The sequence below is a fragment of the Brassica oleracea genome, chromosome C6 (assembly GCF_000695525.1).
Source record: "Brassica oleracea var. oleracea cultivar TO1000 chromosome C6, BOL, whole genome shotgun sequence".
NCBI classification, from domain to species: domain Eukaryota; kingdom Viridiplantae; phylum Streptophyta; class Magnoliopsida; order Brassicales; family Brassicaceae; genus Brassica; species Brassica oleracea.
The window spans coordinates 19,694,383-19,708,506 of NC_027753.1; the positions used below are offsets into that span (position 1 = coordinate 19,694,383).

A 14,124-nucleotide genomic window follows, 5' to 3' on the forward strand; every position below is an offset into this window, starting at 1 on the left:
TCCTCGGTATATTTCGAGGATTTCATTTTCCGTCGGAATGTCCGTCACAATATCGCTGTTTTCTTGTAGTGAACATATGTTAAACATAATTCATTTAATGTTTATACTCAATGAAAACTGAATTCAGATCTTTGAAAAATATGATTTATTAAAAAGTTATACGGATTGATGTCAAAAAAAATTATATGGATTAACAGAAAAGAAAATGTACATACATAGATTTTCAACATAGTATAACTAAAAGTGGTTAGACAGATTTTTATAGACCGTTCAGCATGGTGTAGTCAAATGTAAATCCTAGTAAAAATATATATCAGATATGAAAGGATTTATGTAATATTTTATAACTGTAATATTATAATCAACCAGCACTAGAAAACATCAAATATGTAAGAAAATTAAATTAATGGAGAATACTATGTTTACGCCAGGTACAGACCGTATATGTCACAGTACTTTTAATTCCCCGTAAAATATTGCTACTTGCTTTTCTTTTTTACTTATAAGTTTTGATCAGTTCATCATCAACGAGCTTAAAAACATAAAAGACAACCATGTAGAGTTTAAGAATTATTTTTTTATCTTTATTATCATTAAAACGTAAAGTCAAACCTTAAAGAATGTATCATATTGGTATTGGTTGAAGAGCAATTTCTATAAGTAACTAATTCTTTCAAACATTATATGGTGTCTATTGCCGAAGAAAAATGTTAGTGCATGCTCGATTAATGTAGAATTGTATGAAAATAACTGCTTAATTGCCAAGTGTACGTTATTAAATACGATAGCACTGTCGTTGACAAAAAGAAGGGAAATAATAGAAAATAAGGTAGCATCATCAAATTATAAAAGTAATACAAAAGTCAATTTCTGGCATTTTCAACATCATACTGGCAAATTATATTTTAGTTTTTTTTGTATATCTATATTGTTAAAACTCAAATACAAAACATGAATATCAATTTTTTAAAAAAATTTATCTGGAAACAGATTGCAGCTTAAAAAAATGTTTGTTTGGAAACATAGATTGCAATTTAAAAAAAAAGGTTTGTTTGGAAACATAGATTCTAATTTTTTTTTTTAAAAAAGTTTGTTTGGAAACATGGATAGCAATTTTTTTTTATAAAAGTAATGTGCTTATATTTTTGATTTATTAATAGAAATATTATTTATAAAATCTATTTATTTAACCTTTTTATTTAACTTTTAGTTTACTTTTAATTATTTAAATTTAAAATAGGATAATTATATAAGTTTTTAATTTTTTTAAATAGCTATAATGCTTAAAATATATGTGCTGAAAGGATGCATATACGTTTATTAATATGGTAGATAAAAATGAAAACATCATTCTTTTGTTTCTTGAATGTTTACTTTATTTCAGTTATTAGTATTGGTTAAAATGTGGAGGTATATTTTCTGAATGGTTTGATATTAAAAAAAAAATTATATTTTCATAATTTTTGTTTTACACACGATAATAAATCAAAATTCAAAAGCCAGGTTTGTAGAAATGAACAAAACATTGAAATGTCTCTGTAGCTGAAACTAAGAAAGTTTGAGTAGTTTGATTGTCTCTGTATTCAAATGTCAATCCGCAAATCTTACACACACACACACGAATGAATCATATATAGTTAGAAAGAAATCATTTAATTACTTAAAAGCACATGATAATATATTGTGTTGCATATTTTTAGGAATGTATTCAAAAACCAAATAACAAACATGGCTAAATATTAATTACAAAGTGGTGGAGCGAGTGGTTAAAATAAAATCGGTTACTTTCACCTAAATAATAATAAATGATTGTGATAAATTTATAGTTTTTTAAGCAATGGCATATGTTGTAAATATTAAAGAAAAATCAAAGTTAAATAGTAATTGTACTTCAATTTTAATAGATTAGATTAGAACCATTATATTATGAGAAACTATCTACCTGGTACCAAATCGGGTCCGGTTCAGGTCTGTTTGGATTTCGGGTTTCCGGGGTCAAAGATTTCAGCCCCATTTGAATATTTCTAAATTCAGTTTGGGTTCGCTTCGGATTTTTACAGATTCGGTTCGAGTTCAGATAACCATTTAAATTAATTTTTCGAGTTCAGATAACCATTTAAATTAATTTTAAAATTTTAAAATCCATTATATACTTTAAATTTCTCAAAAACTATAAACAAAATAATATATTAAATATAAATTTGAATAACATATGTCAAAATACCTTAACTTGACATATAAATTAGTTTATTTCAAATATTTGGATAGAGAATCAATAATTATTTTAAGTATTTTTGTTGTTTTAAGTATACTTTGCTATTTTAGATATTTACTATTGATTATTTGTATATATTTTCAAGTATTTAAACCAGCTTAAAAGTATCATATATATTCTAGATGTTTTATATACATTAAATCTAAAAATAATTAATATATATAAGTATATAAATCAATTTCGGATACAGTCGAGTACCCAAAATACTTCAGTTCGGATCAGATTCAGTTCTCCAAAAACCAAAATTTTGAATAATTCTAATATTTAATCAATTTCGGTTTGGGTTTGGTACTATTTTTTCGGACCGGGATCGGTTCGTTTTTTCAGATTCGGGCATTTTGCTCAACCCTTATATTATTGACATGAAAAACAAATAGAAACATATTTTTGAAAAATACACTTGCGTGGGCGCGCGGGTCAAAGTCTAGTGTTAGTTTAAAACCTAAAAGGAAATGCACAGTACTAAACCATTCGTTAACTCTTGATTAACTAGAATCAGTTATGTGAGTATTAATATTTCGACCATGCTAAGATCTTAATCCAAATAAATTCACTGCGTTTAATTTGATGTATGTAAGTTATGCAGTGGTTGTGGAACTACTTGACTCTCTGTTTTACTTGATGTTCATAACAAAAACACTCTTTGTTCTACTTGATGTTCATATATAACAACAACAAAACTTCACTTAAAAAAATTGACTTTTTAGCTATAGACCATATATAAGCAACTTTCAGTAATATGTTTTTCGTTTATAGTCACATGCAGTGCTGGCCCTAGAAAATCAAAGATCAGAAGCAAATTAAAAAAATAGGCATCTTTTGTTGATGTCCGAACCCTAGTCGGGCTAAGAAAGTTTATAGCTTTCAGATTTAACCAGTAGACTAAAGAAAATTTTTGAAAATCTGTGACCGAAATTATGTTTATAATAAAGCGGCCGGAAGATACCTAATTAAGATACATTCACATCATGTAAGTAGCGCTAAACATATCAATACGTAGTCAAATTCTATCTCTAGAAGATTTTCGCTGCTTGAACATCGATTCGAAGGATTCTAGTCAACACGACCATTCATTAAACGAATGCAACAAGATAATGGCGATGACTGAAGAAGAGAACCTCGACAAAAAGATCCCTCTCTTCTAAGCATTTGGTTCGGTTGATCCGAATTTGAATTCAATCAACCAGTTCAGCCAATCTTTGTTTATCCTATCAGTCCTCTTTTATTTTTACATTTTTTGGTTCATGATGAAAAAAAAAACACATTTTTGCGTTTAGTAAGATAAACATTTAACAAATAATAATAATAATAATAATAATAATAATTTTGTCCTTTCAGTTACCAGCAACTAATGATTATCAATGAAATTATGTTTTCCATGTATACTTTCTAGACATGAACAAAAATAAATATCAACTTTTAAGGGCGCGATGTTGGAGGCGACAAAAAAGGCGAAAGCAAAATGGTTTCTTTTTCTCGCCACGATCTGCGTGGTTGATGATTTTTTTCTCAATGTTGTGGTGATTTTCTGTTCGAAATCAACCACGATGTTGTCTCTCTCCACGATCCCTCAGATGGGTAATCGTGATGTAGTGGTTTTAATACAGTTATGGTGGAAATGGGTATTTAAAGAAAGATTGGAAAGATCGTTTATGTATCAAACTTGCTCTAACTATCTTACAAAAATCTCAATTAGACATCTCAGATCGCTAAATTCCTTAATGGCGGAGAACATCCGAAGATCCTTACAAGATATCAATCTGGGCGCTGATGACGAACCTTTTGTCTTGCCGGCTGATGTGGTGAGACAGGTGGAGGAGGAGAACCGTTTCATCCTAATTGGCCGTCCGGTGATGCCTAGAAAACAAAACCTTCGAGCAATCGTTGCCTCTATGCCACGATCCTGGGGCTTTGAAGGCTTGGTTCGGGGAAGAATTATCGAACACAGACGATTCCAGTTCGTCTTCCCGTCTGAGGAAGCAATGGATACGGTGATAAGAAGAGGCCCATGGGCATATGTGGATCGTATGCTTGTTCTCCAGCGCTGGACGCCTCTGATGGACATGGCGATGCTCAATTTCATTCCTTTCTGGATCCAGATTAGGGGCATTCCACTCCAGTACATGAACCGAATGGTGATTGTTAACATTGCGAGAGTACTAGGAGAGTACATCCAAATGGACTACAACGAGGAGGTGGGAAGCAGAATGGAGTTTGTCAGAGTCCGCCTCAATTAGAATGTTAACAGTCCCCTGAAGTTTCAGAGAAACTTCCAATTCACCCCTGGAGTTAACACTCTCCTCAGGATCCAATACGAGAGGCTTCGTGGGTTCTGTGAAACATGTGGCATGATCACGCATGACTCCGGTGCCTGCTTGATTCAAAATGGAGGTGTTGACCAGAATGATGAAGATAATGACAGTGAAGGCGACGATACTGATGTGGAGTTGGTACCAAACCAAGGAGTCCTTATTGAAGAGATCATTGAGGAAAATGATGAAGTAGCAGACGCAGATAATGAGGCTGAGGGGCACAACGTGGAGGCTGTAGCAGAACCTTTAGACCCGGAGCAAGAGGAGTATGAAAGAAACATCAGGGCATGGGAGGAAGAAAATGATGATGATCACCTTTGGAAAAGTGAAGGGAAGCAAACGATGTTCTCCAGTGAGATAGATGTTGAAGAAATGTATAATACGCTCTACCATCATGGTCAGGTTGTCCCAAAAGAGTATTCATCTGAATCGTTACACAAGAGGAAAGCCTGGCTCTCAGCTGCTACTGACAACTCAGAGATGTTTCATAAGAGGGAAGCTAGTGGGACTAATGGAGTGAAACGCAAGAAAGGTCGAGTGATGGTTCAGAATGAGATGGAAGCAGACGTGGGTGAAGCAATGGTTGACACCAACAACATGAGAGGCGCGGTGGGCCCTAAACCACCTCTTCCACCATGAGGACAGCCTGTTGGAACTGTCGAGGCTTAGGCACAGACTCGGCGGTTCGACGCCTCAAGGTGATATGTCGCAAATATCTCCCGGACATTCTGTGTCTATCAGAAACTAAACAGCAAGATGACTATGTGCGTGATGTAGGAGTTCAGCTAGGTTTTTCTAATTCTGTTGTTGTTCCCCCAGTAGGAGTAGGAGGTGGCCTTGTTATTTTCTTTCAGCAATCAGTTCGTTTGTATTGTTTGTATGTGATTAGCCCGTCTGCTCAGCTTGTCGATTGTAACGTTGATTTTAATGGAATCAGTTTCTATTTTTCCTTTGTGTATGGGCATCCTAACCCGTCTTTCAGACATCACACTTGGGAAAGATTAACTCGATTAAGTCTTACTAGAAGACAACCCCCGTGGTTCTTGTTGGGAGATTTCAATGAGATCTTGGGGAATCATGAGAAGGAAGGAGGAAGGCTGAGACCTGAAAACTCATTCAGTGAATTTCGACAGATGATGAGAACTTGTGAGTTCACTGATTTGCACTCTGTTGGTAATCGACTTTCATGGGTTGGTCAACGTGGAAGACATTTGGTTAAATGCTGCTTGGACCGTACCATGGCAAATACTAGATGGTTTGATATTTTCCCTGCATCTCCGACAGAGTATTTGGAGATAGGTGAGTCTGACCATAGACCATTGGTGTCTTTTATCAATAAAGAAAGTTATGAACCTCCGAGAACTTTCAAATTTGATAGTCGGATGATGACTAAAGATTGTTTTGCGGAGAGTGTGAAAAGGGGCTGGAGAGGAACAGGTCAGACCCAACTATTACAGATGCCGTCAGCTCAAAGATTGAGTAGTTGTCGACATCACATATCTAGATGGAATAGACAGAACCGTAACAACGCTGAGGAAAGAATTGGAACGTTGAGAGCTTTGTTGGACAAAGCCATCACTTCAGCTAATGTATCTCAACAACGAAGAACAAAAATAAGAGAAGAGTTGAACCAAGCCTATATTGAAGAGGAGGTATACTGGAAACAAAAAAGCAGGATCAACTGGTTGCGCTCTGGAGATCGGAATACAAGATACTTTCATGCTGTAACCAAAGGAAGAAGAGTTAAAAATACAATAAACTCAATTCAAGATGAACAAGGGGTTATATATCATGGTCACTCAGAGATCTCACAAGTGGCTGTTAGCTATTTCCAAAACCTCTATGCCTCTGAAGGGACTGATCCACATCAGTATGTTCGAGTATTTCAGAATCTACAACAACGAGTTACTACAGAGATGAATCAAGATCTTACCCATATGGTTACAGAGGAGGAAGTGTTCACAGCAGTTATGGATATAGGAGCTCACCGTACACCAGGGCCTGATGGCTTCTCTGCAGTGTTTTATCATCACTATTGGGATGATATAAAGGAGGAGACCATGAAGGAAATCACGGAGTTCTTTGAAACAGGACATCTGGATCCTCAACTCAGTTGCACTAACCTATGCCTGATACCGAAGGTCTACCCTCCATCTGGTATGAAGGATTTTCGACCAATAATGCTCTGTAATGTATCTTATAAGATCATTACTAAAGTTTTGGTTAATAGGCTTAAAGCTCATCTCGGTAGCATTATATCTGAGAATCAAAATGCCTTTATCCCTGGAAGAATGATCTCAGATAACATTGTTGTTGCTCATGAAGTCTTTCATTGTCTAAAAGCGAGAAAGAGGCAAGCTACATCGTATATGGCTGTGAAAACAAATATAACTAAGGCTTATGACCGTTTAGAATGTAGATTTTTGGCTGAGACAATGAAGCATTTGGGATTTGACAGGCGTTGGATTGGCTGGATTATGGAGTGTGTCACTGCTGTCAGATACTCAGTTCTAATTAATGGGAAGGCAGAAGGATTCATTACACCCGCTCGGGGGCTCAGACAAGGAGACCCTCTATCTCCTTATCTTTTCATTTTGTGTGCTGAAGTACTCTCACACCTGATGACAAAAGCGGGGGAAGACAAATCACTTATGGGAGTGAAGATATCCAACAATGCACCAGCGGTTAGTCACCTATTTTTTGCTGATGATTCGTTTTTCTTCTCATTGGCTAATATCAAAGCAGCTAAGAAGTTAAAGTCTATCCTTGGGTTATATGAGGCAGTCTCTGGCCAAGCAATTAATCTCTCGAAATCATCTATCACATTTGGAGCTAAGGTCAATGACTCAGTTAAAACCAGTGTTCTAAAACGCGGCCGCCTAACCACTTAGGCGGCCGCCTAGGCGTTAGACGGAGGTCAACCGCCGCGATTTTGACCGAATCGGTGCAATTAATCGGAATTCCAATTAATCGTTTTATTAACCTATTACTTGCCAATTAAACCGATTTTATCAGTAAAATATTGGACTTCGTTGACAAATACTCGAGCCCATATAATAAGCCCATTCGTCTTGAAAGGGGTTACTCCTGGTCTATGTGTATTTTTAGCAAACTTCAAGACTCCCTTTAGTCAGAGCTAACGATGTGGGACAAATACAAGTGGTGTTTTAATTTTTTTTAAACTCGTGCTCTAATAAAAACAAAATAAAACTTGCGACAGGGAGAAATCGAACCGTGTACCTCTAAAAGCTCTACAAGCGACCTACGCCACTAGACTACTGATGTTTCTACGTCAAACTCTCACATTTAATAATATATATATATATATTTATAATTAAAAATAGAAAAAAACTAATCCCCGCGTATACCCCGATTAATCCCCGATTTTTTGGTAACTCGCTAGGCCCGGGATTGCCGCCCGACTAGCGCCTAGCGTAGTTCCGAACAGGGGTTAAAACAAGGATGCGATCTCTATTAGGTATTTATAATGATGTGGGCTTTGGAAAGTATTTGGGTTTGCCAGAACATGTGGGAAGCAAGAAGAAGGGGATGTTTGCATATGTTATTGATAAGGTGAAATCAATAACACAAAGTTGGAAAGATAGACACCTCTCTCATGGTGGTAAAGAAGTATTGCTCAAAGCAATTGCAGCTGCAATGCCAATATATTCTATGAATATATTTAGATTAACAAAGGAGACCTGCTCGGAGATTAATGCGATTTTGGCAAGGTTTTGGTGGAACTCGGGTGAGAAAAAGGGACTTCATTGGTATTCTTGGGACAGAGTCAGTGTACCAAAAAGAGAAGTAGGATTGGGGTTTAAAGATTTGGAAGTATTTAATCAAGCTCTGTTAAGTAAACAGGTCTGGAGGATAATGCAATATCCTAATTGTCTTATGGCTCGCATGCTACGCGCCAGATACTTCTCAGATGGGGATATACTAAAGGCTACACTGAAGAAGAAAGCATCTTATGCTTGGAAGTCAATCCTATATGGCCGTGACCTGATCACTAAAGGACTACGGTATATAGTGGGCAATGGTGACCTAGTTAACATGTGGACTGATCCATGGATACCTGATCATCCCAAGACCACCACGAGCTAGAGATATATTGGTTGACGGAGAGAAGGTGAAAGAATATTTAGATGTTAACCGAGGTAAATGGAATGAACAGAAGCTATACGCGAGATGGTGGTTGATGAAGATGTGGATCGAATTCTTGCTATTAGAATTAGTCATGTGGCAACACAAGACCTGTTAGGCTGGCACTATAATGAAGATGGCTTATATACAGTGAAGTCTGGGTATTGGTTGGGAACTCATCTGCCAACTATCGATCCTCCACAACTAACTCGTGGAACGGCAGCATTGATCCTCCACAACCAACTCGTTGAACAGCAGCATTGAAACACAAGATTTGGAAAACAAACGCTCCTACGAAGCTAAAACATTTCTTGTGGAGGATGCTATCTGGTTGTTTAACGACCGGTAACAATCTTAAGAGAAGGCATATCACTCAGAACGATCTTTGTCGACGTTGTTGCAATGTAGAAGAAACAGAGGAGCATATTTTCTTTGGCTGTCCGTATGCTACAGGTATTTGGAGAGCTTCAGGGCTCTCTAACCTTATCATCAATAACCCCACGGCGACGCTTGAAGAGAAGATAGAGGCATGCTTACAATACTCTTTCTCCACAAGACTTACTCATTTTCAAGACTTGCCTCTTTGGATTTTATGGAGGCTTTGGAAGAGTAGGAACATGCTAGTTTTTCAACAAAAAGATATTCTGTGGAGGGCTGTGTTAAGATATGCGAAAGAAGATGCAAATGAATGGAAACAGAGTGACCTTTTGAATATACCAAATCATAGCAGGGGAGGAGGAGATGCTACGCTTGAGGAAAATAAGAAATGGAAACGGCCCCCTCTAAGATGGATCAAATGCAACACTGATGGTTCATTTAGACAACAGTTGGGTGATGCTACTGCTGGTTGGATTCTTCGGGATGAAAATGGGGTTTACAAAGGATCGGTCCAAGCAAGAGGTAAACAAGTTCAAAATGCACTTGAAAGTGAGTTACATGCGATTCTGATGGCCATACAACATTGTTGGAGTCTTGATTATAAGCAAATGATTATGGAAAGTGATTGTCAAAAGGCTATTGACATCCTGAATAATAAAAAATTACATTTCAACCATTATAATTGGATACGTGATATAAGATGATGGGCAAGAAAGTTTCAAAGCATCAACTTCAAGTGGGTTAGTAGAAAAGCAAATGGAGCAGCGGACATTCTAGCAAAACAAGTTGAACATGGAGTAGTTTTTCAATTTCATTATTATGTACCTCAAATTTTGCATGCTTTTTTGCATATGGATCATGTAAGTTCGATATAAGTAATGAAAGTTGACGTTAAAAAAAAAAAAAAAACTATTTTTTATATGTTTATGGGCCTTTGTACTGGGTTTATGTTTAATTTTAATAAAGATGGCAAAAAACTAATTTTTATATAGAAACCTTGAATGTGTATTTTCCTAAATCATGATAAAAGCATAACAAAAATTTTCTAAACAACGATATAAAATTCATCAATTTCGCTTCGGTTCTTTAGGATTTTAACAACAAATCAAAATTCTTTGTTTTATAAGTATTTTTGTTTCGAAATTAAATTGTTTTCACTTTTCTGTATAATTTTTATATTTGTTGGATATTGTATTCAATTACGCAACGATTTTTTTATAGGGAGTATATCATTTTCGCATTTAGCGACAGCAATAATTGATAGGTCCCTCGTGTGATTCGACAAATCAAGATATGAGAAAAATCTAACGGCCAGTGACATTTTTTGTACTTTGAGTTCTTGGATCTCGTCGTAAGTACCTACCTACAACGTGTAAAATAAAGGCAGATTGGCACATGTGATTTTGGCTTTGAACGGAGAAAGCGGATCAGGCGTAGTAGATCTAAGGGATCAAGCGGATCGAGTGGACCATGAGTGGATCAATCGGATCGAGCGGTACAAGTGTGGATCAAACATATTTAGCGGTTTAAAACATATGTTTGAAGGGTGAAAGTAGATAGAAGTGGTCTAAAATACTATACAAATTTAAACAAATATATATACAAAATTATAATACTATTTATTTTCATAATTAATAAGAGTTATTTTTAAAAGTATTTTATAAATAAAAATATAAAATTTTATTTAAAAAATAATAGGATTTTTTTGTATTTTTTGTTCGGATTAAGGTAATGACTTTGGTCCAGAGTAAAAACATCCATACCAAAATGTACATATCATTTCTTTAATTTAATATTTTATCAAAAATTTGAAGTATATACGAAAATGGTTATTTTCAAGAATGAATTTGAAAATTAGTATCAGACTTATGGTAAAATTAAAATCCCCCTAAGCACAAATAGTTTTATTAAGATTTACAAATTTTTATTATTAGTTAATATAAATACATTAAAATATACAATATATATTAGGAATAAATGTTTTTTTGTAAAATATTTATTTTTTAGAAAGGAAGAGAATTAAGAACCACTTTGTAATCGTAAACTAGACCATGATCCGCGCACTCGCGCGGATGTTTTTTTCAATTTGCAATGTTATACTTTTTTTAATAATTTATTATACTATTATTTGTGAAGTGATTTTTCGTATTCGAGCTCTCACGTTAAAAGTTAGAGTGATTAAATTTGATGATACTCTTAATGAATTTTTATATATAATTTATTATATAGTTAAAAACAAATTTTATATTATCAATATCATATTTAAAGAAATAAAAATAATTCTTATATACTGTGTTGTTATCTTGAAATAGTATTTGATATTATAAGAGTTAAAAATTAAGATATAAAATAATTTATTATTAAATATTAATCAAACATTTGGATAAAGATATTTTCTGAAATATTTCTAATATATGAGTGTTTTTAAATTTTCAATACAATAGTTAGCATATATATTTTAATGATTTTTTTTGTCATATAAAAATAAACTGGTAATGAATTTAAACTTTTTCAAAACATAAATGTTAACTTACCGTGATGGTTTTTGAATAAATAAAAATAAACTAATAAGTATTCGTAAGAATTAATGCATGTGCGGACAAAACACCTAGTTTATTTTATATTTATATATTTGTTACCTTGTTAGTTATTAGTGTTATATAGTTAATCATTTACCAAATAAGTAATTGTATAATATTATATTTCCAAACCAAAAAATGTGTACCATGTTTGTGTTAACTAAGTTAATGGTTTCAAAAATTGTGATCTGTAAATCAATTTCCATAAGATAAGTTATCTTACTATATTGGCGTTGTAATATTAGGTTGGAGATTATATTAGTAAGATAAAAGTTTTGAAAATCATCTGTTTCAATAATTTATATATTTATTAAATTCAGTACTTACATGTATATTTATATTGTAAATAATTAACAATACATAGTTAATCAATTAAGTTGAAATTTATTTTATTTTATTAATTTGTTAAAATAAGTATATACACTAATGAGTAAATATTTGGCTATGCAATATATATATTAAATTTATTGAGGGAGAAGTTTCTATAAAATAAAATACTAAAATTATAATGAAATATTTTCTAACATGTGTTTTGGCCAAAAAAATTTCTAAAATGTAAATATAGCTTTGTCAACCATAGGGGTCAGTATTATGAATTATCTAAGTATTAATTGAAATAATAAATGGACCATAAAGATTTAACATGTTGAGAAGACATCAAGAGAATGATTAACCCCGGTTTCTTAGTCGGGGTTCTTAACTCATGATTTGACTTTTTTTTTTTACATTTTTCGGTTAAAAGAAGGCTTTTAGAGCATGATTAACCTCGGTCTCTTAGCCGGGGTTCTAACTCATGATTTGATTCTTTTTATATACTTGTCGGCTAAGAGACGGCTTTTAGAGCATGATTAACCTCGGTCTCTTAGCCGGGGGTCTAACTCATGATTTGATTTTTTTTATATATTTTTCGGTTAAGGGACGGTTCTTATATCTCTTATTTAAGAGACAATTCTTACTTTTTTTTAGTTAAAATCTAAGAAAAGCTAAGAACTGTCTTTTAGCCAAAACTAAGAACATTTGAGAGACTGAGGTTAATCATAGTAGATGGTTCTTAGTTTTTCTTAGTTAAAATCTAAAAAAAAACTAAGAATCGTCTCTTAGCCGAATGTAAGAATCCACTCAAGAGACTGGGTTAATCATCGTGTAAGATTCCGATACAATTTAGTCCGGGAAAAAAATCACACATGTTTTGTTTCTTGAAAACCTAACTATATATTTTTTAAGCGCTCTAATTTCAGCGGTTTCACCTCTTTGTCTCTCCTCTGTCTTTATCTCCTCCGTAAACTCTGCCGACGTTTCATAAGGCCATCAGAAACAGAGAAGATTTTCAATGACGTAAGTCAGATACAAATATTATTATCTAAAGGGCTGGAGTTTTGTTGGTTTAGATAATTCGATTTTTTATTTTTAAATATTTGTGGGTTGCATGTTTGTTTCATCTGTATTGATCTGTGTAATGTTACCCGTTGTAGATCGAAAACGAATTGTTAGATAAAATCAGAAATCTAGGAAATCTGTTTTTTTGGTAAATTTGTGAAGATGATTTGAATTGCATGTTGAAGATTGGATGAATTAAAAAATTTAACTCTTGCTAGCTATGTCACATCTGATTCCTTCATAATTCATGTGATAATGTCTCGTTAGATAGCTGAGTTTTATGTGTTTACTGCAGCTGAACGGCTGCAACAAAAGTTGATTCTCCAAGACACTTCACAAAAGTCGCTACGTAGCGATCGAGCGGAACACGCGTTCGGTCGCTGCGTAGCGATCCTTTTCGAGCTCTTGTCCGATGTCTCGTGTTTCCTCCCCAAAGTTTTTCGTAAAGAAGAATCTATTTCAAAAACGTATTTGTCGAAGAACGTTTTTCGTTTTCTTCTTTGGACGTTTTGATCGTTAACTTCGTCATATCCATAACCGGTCTGGGCATGTTTCCGATGGCTTATTTGATCTAAATAGAATTCGAACGAAGCTTTATCTTGGGAACATACGTTGTGACGTTCTCTTGACCGAACATGATTTGTTGCGAAAAGACATACTTGTATTTTGCGGGGATTTGGACGTTAACTTCGTCGCAACCGTTTTCGGCCCCAACAGTTAGCCCCCCAGCTCGTTAGGATCGTGGATTTCTAGTGAGATCCCAACGTGCGGTATGGCGAGTTCGGACGAGATTGGTGTATTTGGGCGAAGTTCGTGTCCGAAAATCCGCAAGTAAATAATAATTTCTCATGCCTATAAGAAGGGAGGTAATTTCTTCACAATCTTTACACTTACTCATTCTCATAGAGAGGTTTCTTGAAAAATTCTTTCTTCTTTCTCTTTCTCTCTATCATTTCCTTCTTGAAAAAAAAAGAAAAACACGAGATGTCGAGTAAGAAGAGGAGTTTGAAGAAAGGGTCCTTGCCCGCGAACGTTTCTGAAGAGCTCTGTGTGCCAA

At 34.3% G+C, this 14,124-nt stretch overlaps 1 protein-coding gene and 1 pseudogene across 1 annotated transcript; both read left to right on the forward strand.

Moving 5' to 3' along the window:
• Positions 1-3,996: 3,996 nt before the first annotated feature.
• On the forward strand, positions 3,997-5,226 carry LOC106297679 (annotated as a pseudogene).
• A 2,823-nt stretch (positions 5,227-8,049) lies between these two features.
• Positions 8,050-8,694, forward strand: LOC106297680 (uncharacterized mitochondrial protein AtMg00310-like). The gene has a single exon (XM_013733876.1). It carries the CDS (start codon positions 8,050-8,052, stop codon positions 8,692-8,694), a length of 645 nt encoding a protein of 214 aa, XP_013589330.1.
• The last annotated feature ends 5,430 nt before the right edge of the window (positions 8,695-14,124 follow it).